At 53.0% G+C, this 5,993-nt stretch overlaps 1 protein-coding gene across 1 annotated transcript; it reads left to right on the top strand.

Moving 5' to 3' along the window:
* Positions 1 to 1,070: 1,070 nt before the first annotated feature.
* Positions 1,071 to 3,607, top strand: HOXC11 (homeobox C11). Its single transcript, XM_011375779.2, has 2 exons — positions 1,071 to 1,857; positions 3,131 to 3,607. The coding sequence occupies exons 1-2, from the start codon at positions 1,176 to 1,178 to the stop codon at positions 3,361 to 3,363; spliced, it is 915 nt and encodes a 304-aa protein (XP_011374081.1). The 5' UTR covers positions 1,071 to 1,175; the 3' UTR covers positions 3,364 to 3,607.
* The last annotated feature ends 2,386 nt before the right edge of the window (positions 3,608 to 5,993 follow it).

Genomic DNA, 5,993 nt, shown 5'->3' with positions numbered 1-5,993 from the left:
CTGTTCTGGAGACCTATGCTTGGCCCCGCCACCCACCCTAAAACGCCCAAATCATTTAAAGATAGAAGACTCAAACCGATCCCCCCTGCCACTATATCCTTCCTGGACCCTGACACCAGGCTTCTTTTTAACCTCCAAACTGAGGCTGAGCCCCCAACCCAAGAGAAGATATATGGCTCTCATTCCAACCTTTTTCTTTGGGGTTTGAGATTTAAAAATCCACAGTGGCTGTAGCTTTCTGTGCATTGATTGACAATAAAGGCAGGCATGAAATATTCACCCAGGGCCACTCTCTCATACTAAATATTTAACACAACATTAGAGAAGGTTTTTCCCAGACTTCACCAGGCACCGGCTGGGCGGCTGGCGCACTGCTTACCACTCATTTATGACTAATCTGAGTCCCTAGCCGCCAGCAGCACAGCAAGCCAGACGAAGTTGGGACACGGACTTGCTACTGGGCTGCCTCACCTTTCGGAAACTTCACATACTCTTCTGAGGAGTCTCTCCTAAGGGGAAAGGGACATCCAGCCCTGTCCTCCCCAAAAAAGAATCGACTTCTTCAAACTCTTCCAAATAGGCACTGGCCCCTCTGCGGGATGGCAGGGTAAGAGCCCTTGAGAGTTGGGAGGAAGGGTTCACATCTCTGGAGGAATCTTGCAGTGGGGAAAGAGGTCCTCATCCCCACCCTAGCCCCTGGCTGATCATGAGGAGGAGGCCAGACCCCCGCATACGTGAGAGCACTCCTCCTTCATCCAATCCTGGGGAAAAAGAGAGCAGCAGCTAGAAAAAAATACAATTACCCCCTCCTAGCCACCACCCCCGCCCATCCCACCGCCCACCCCACCCCAACCCTCTCTCCTCCTTTGCTCGCTCTGTGGAATGGAGAGGAGGGGAGTGACGAGAGAAAAACGAATACAAATCTGCAATTGATTTTCATAATGTTTCTGCGGTGTTTGCAAACCAATCGCTTGAACGTCCCCATCTTACCTAAGAGAGAACCCCTCCTACGTCCGCGAAGTGCTCCGAACTGATATATGACAATATCTACTTTGGATCACGTGCTCGGGGAGAGAGACTAAGACGGATAACGCGTCATCTCGCCTTCCCAAATTTTCCCCCCTCGCTAGACTGGGTCCAAAACCTCCATCTGGAGCCGGCAGGAGAAGAGAACGATGTTTAACTCGGTCAACCTGGGCAACTTCTGCTCGCCGTCGCGCAAGGAGAGGGGCGCTGATTTCGGCGAGCGAGGGAGCTGCGCCTCCAACCTCTATCTGCCCAGTTGCACTTACTACGTGCCTGAGTTCTCCACGGTCTCCTCCTTCCTGCCCCAGGCCCCCTCTCGTCAGATCTCCTATCCCTACTCGGCCCAAGTGCCCCCGGTCCGGGAGGTGTCCTACGGCCTGGAGCCATCCGGCAAGTGGCACCACCGGAACAGCTACTCCTCCTGCTATGCGGCGGCCGACGAGCTTATGCACCGGGAGTGCCTGCCTCCTTCCACCGTCACGGAGATCCTCATGAAAAACGAAGGCTCATACGGCGGTCACCACCACCCCAGCGCCCCGCACGCAGCCCCCGCCAGCTTCTACTCCTCAGTCAACAAGAACAGCGTCCTGCCTCAAGCCTTCGACCGCTTCTTCGACAACGCCTACTGTGGTGGTGGCGACGCGCCTGCCGAGCCCCCCTGCCCAGGCAAGGGTGAGGCCAAGGGGGAGCCCGAGGTGCCCCCGGCCTCGGGACTAGCGTCCCGGGGTGAGGCGGGTGCCGAGGCCGAGGCCGAGGAGGAAAACACGAATCCCAGCTCGTCCGGTTCAGCCCATTCGGCGGCCAAGGAGCCGACCAAGGGAGCCGCCCCCAGTAGGTAGCAGCGGCGGGGGAACAGGCGGGCAGCGAGGGAGGGAACCAGAAAGGGAGGGTGGGAATAGGGGGGAGGCAAGGAGAACAGGGATGGCCTCGTGTTTTGGGTCACTCCGATTTTATGTGGAGTTTTATAAGCATTCAAAGGATTTTATTATAACCTACAAAGCCCTCTCTTCCAACGACTCGACTTTTTACGATGGAGAAGGGGTGGGGAGGGAGGGAAAAGAGCTCTTTGGAAAAGCCGGGTGAACCCCCCTCCCCGTTATCTCCCTCTGTCTGTGAAATTTTTAAAAGCGCCACCATCGCGGGCGATATTAACTTTGATCGTGAACTTAGAGGAGCATTTAAGGAAGGATGGAACTGCCAGGGGGGTGGGAGGAGGGAGGGGTGGAGGGGGAAAAAAGGGAGGGCGAGGGAAAGACAGGGAGAAACTCAGAGAGGGGGAGTGGTGGGGGAGAGAGGCAATGGAGCAGAGCCTGAGACCGGAGAGGCCAGCCAGGGCTACTCTGCTTCTTTTAAAAACTATTTTTGAAATGTTCAAATTATGTGTTCGCGGTTCCTTGAGCAGAACCCGGAGCTACCCGGGGTTAGCGGCGACGGAAGTTTGAGGAGAGGAGGCTCCGGGTGCCACTCTGCGCCAGGCCTGGGTCTCCGCGTTTCTCTGCGCTCCGCGGCCTCATCGCGGGCCTAGCCGGGTGGAGGGAAAGCGCGGCCCGCCGGGCGTCCCGGGGCGCCAGGGCCCCCGGAAGCGGCTCTCGGATGTCTTTGGTGCCTGCTCACTCGCTTCCTCCCCACCTCCCCAGTGCTGTTGCCCGCTCTCAGTTCTGCGCGCTTGTTCTCCGCGGTTACCCCCGATTTCTGGGGCAGGGGGCGATGGGTTTCCAGAGCCACTAGGAGGGCTTGGGGGAAGGGCAGAGGCTCTTGGCTGAGCAGGCGCGGGGGTGTCGGGGCCAGGGACGCACTTGGCCCCGTTGACTTACTTCTCTCCCAGACTCGGGCAGCCAGGGCTCTCGCCTGATTGTGCGTGGGTGGGGGGGGGGGGGGAGCAGGTTGTCCTGAGTGGCCTGAGATTGGGACGAGCTAGATCTGGCAAGGGGTTCGTGGCTGGCCACAGCGCTTCGGCGCGTCAGGAGATGCCGACTGGCCTGGTGGGAGGGCTGCCTGGCGGCGGGGCTGGGAGAAGGGCCGCTGAGCGCTCAGCGGGTAGGGGTCGCCCGGGTCTCACGTGTCTCTCTCCCCTTCTCCTCGCACTTGCCCCCCTTCCCTCCAGACGCCCCCCGCACCCGCAAGAAGCGCTGTCCTTATTCGAAATTCCAGATTCGGGAACTGGAGAGAGAGTTTTTCTTCAACGTGTATATCAACAAAGAGAAGCGGCTGCAGCTGTCCCGGATGCTGAACCTGACAGACCGACAAGTGAAAATTTGGTTTCAGAACAGAAGAATGAAAGAAAAAAAACTAAGCAGAGACCGGCTGCAGTATTTCTCGGGAAATCCTCTGCTGTAACCGCATACAGGGCCCTTTGGAGGGAGGGAGAAAGGAAGAAATTATTTTATTTTATTTTTATTTTTTATTTTCTAACTCGCCTTCTTTCCGCGGGTGGAAAACTGTACTGTGGCCAGGGCTGGCCCCCACTGCCGTTGCCCGCAATTCTTTCTGGAACCTCCTTCTACTTCGGTCTGACTCTCGCGTGGGACAGGCACCGGGCCTGGAACGGGGGAGGCGAAGGGAAGTGTCTGGCCCACTGCGAATGGACTCCGTTGGCGCCGAGGCCAAGACTCTTTATTTAAAAGAAAACACACCTCGCGACAATGTCTTGCTGCTCTGATCCGGTGGGGGAGGGGCGAGAGTTGTGGTTCCCAAGCAGAACAATCCTTGAACGAAAAGCTTTCCCTTGCCCAAGTGAAAAGATCTTAGAAGATACCGTGTCTGCCAGGGGAGACATCTCGGGCGCTTCTCCCCTACCCTACCTGCCCCATTGCTAGGGGCGCAGCTAAATGTGATCCTGCCTTGCTGTGAAATTTCTGTATCTTCATCCTGGTGTTAGGTGTGCAAAGTCCGTGTCCTACCTCCGTCTGCGCCCAGGCCCCGCCCCGAGCCAAGCCGTTCTCCCTTGACTTGTGTAGAGCCCTCCTTTGAAATTTCTTAACTGGTGCATTGAGGTTTCCTAACCTTTTTCCGAGTCATGCCCTACTCCAAACATTTATAGCTATAGTCTATGCAGTTGTTATCACCTTTTTTTAAGGAAAAAAAATTAAAAAGTTGGGGTGTATGAGGCAGTAGGGAGATGGGATTGGGTGCCTCCCCATGCTGAGGCCTGAATTTTTGTAAATAAATTTCACAAGCATTTCTTTCTACCCAGAGGGGATGGGGGGAGGACTTGCCTGGAATGAGATTCGAATCACTCATCTCTCTCCATGTGCGTGAGTGTGTGTATGTGTGCAACCCCCCACCCTGTTCCTGTCCCAGAAGGATTGCTGTGAACTCTTCTTCTTCTTCTTCTTTTTCTTCTTCTTTTTTTTTTTTTGGTGGCAAATAAAGATATTTCATTCTGTTCAATATTATGATTTTATTTGACCCTTTTATTAGTCCCTCTCCTTTTAAAACCCTCAATATTCCCAAGGTGGAGGAGGAGGCAGGCAGGCAGAGTCCTGGCGTTGGTGTGAAGGTGACGTAGGCCAGAGCTGGTGGGCCTGCACCCCCTCTCCTCTGGCAGGAGCAAGAGTGTGGCGGTAGCTTCCTCTTGCTCTCAAGCTGAGGACATTCTATTGCTCCTCTTAAAGATTTCCTTTCTCACGTGCAGCCCGAGCTGAGTCCAAACACCCAGCAATGCTTTCCGTTTAAGTACATGTTTGTTGTGGAGTTAATTGTAACCATCATCGAATTTAAATTTATAGGAATTTTCTTGGCTCCACCACCCTCCTGCCAGATGTCTCCGTCTGTCGCAGTTAAATGTGTAGGGATGAGGGTAGGACTCCCCCCACCCCCCATGAGAAGACTGTATTGGAATTTTAATATACAGTTTTGAAGGAAGGAGGAGAGAGGAGGAGAAACCAGCCCCCTCCCTTTCCTCACCTTGGCCGCTCTGAGGGGTGGGAAGGTGGGGCTGGGCCCCTTCCCCTCATGCACAAATGGCCAGGCTCCTCCAGACATGACAAGATGTTAGGCTGGGGCCACCCTGATGTTTACACACAAGGTATCGCAGAAGAGAAAGCCCCAAAGATTTGTTTTCTAAGAGGTTGGCATGGGCTGGGGTGCTGGGGAAGGAGATGACCTGTGGGGACAGTCACCACACTCATCTATATTTGCTGCATGTTTCTTCTGCATAAAGATAACCATAGTCTTTTCTATGCTTTCAGTGAGGGCACTCCAGCAGTCTCTGATCTAAATTCATTATTTGGGACCAGAGATTTTCTTGTCTCTTCGGAACTGTTCTTACGTAATTCAAAGAAAATATTTTTGCCAATACAATTTTGTTGAACGAAAGATAAAAGCTCCAGGACTATGGACTATTACATCTACGCTCCGTCGTTATTTTTGATAACAGGGATCTCTGCAGTTTAGGTATCTGAATCTCTAATTTGTAAATGTGGTTTTGAGACAATATTTGCAAACTAGACTGTATATGCAGCCCCACGGTTCCTCCATGTGCGCACACACAAATATTTTCATTTAAGTCGGTGTGCCTATGGGTGCACATGAGAAGGAATATTATTTGTACACTTTTCCTATAGTATGGAGTAAAACTGACCACATGCACATCTAGGACTTGTGTCCTCTGCGGTATGTAACCACTGGCAGTGTTCAGTGAGTGTCAGCAGGAATGCAACTGAAGGTCCTCTGTGTATGTATGTGTGTGCACACGTGTGCATGCATGTGTGGGTACATGAGACTTCTCTAGGTATGTGGTGTTTATCCACTAGTCATATCAAGGAATGTTGGCCTGCCAGCCATGTTTCCAATAAAATAAGATGAAGATAAGTCTGTAGAACAAACCTGTTATAAAGCAAAAATATTAATCCTCAAATGGCTTCCGATTTTGGTGAAAAATATTTTAAATCTGCAGCTACCACTTTCCCAGCAATGTGCAGCACAGAAAAGATCCCCAGCTACGGAAAGGATTTCTGAAGGATGAG

Source organism: Pteropus vampyrus, unplaced genomic scaffold (genome assembly GCF_000151845.1).
Source record: "Pteropus vampyrus isolate Shadow unplaced genomic scaffold, Pvam_2.0 Scaffold276, whole genome shotgun sequence".
NCBI classification, from domain to species: Eukaryota; Metazoa; Chordata; class Mammalia; order Chiroptera; family Pteropodidae; genus Pteropus; species Pteropus vampyrus.
The sequence above is the reverse complement of the archived record's forward strand: the minus strand, read 5'-3'. Positions and strand labels throughout refer to the sequence as shown.

Bases quoted from the DNA above. Each gene is read 5' to 3' on its own strand.
- HOXC11 (XM_011375779.2), top strand. From the start codon at position 1,176: ATGTTTAACTCGGTCAACCTGGGCAACTTCTGCTCGCCGTCGCGCAAG. The intron at 1,858-3,130 runs GTAGGTAGCAGC...CCTTCCCTCCAG, and splicing joins GACCAAGGGAGCCGCCCCCA to ACGCCCCCCGCACCCGCAAG.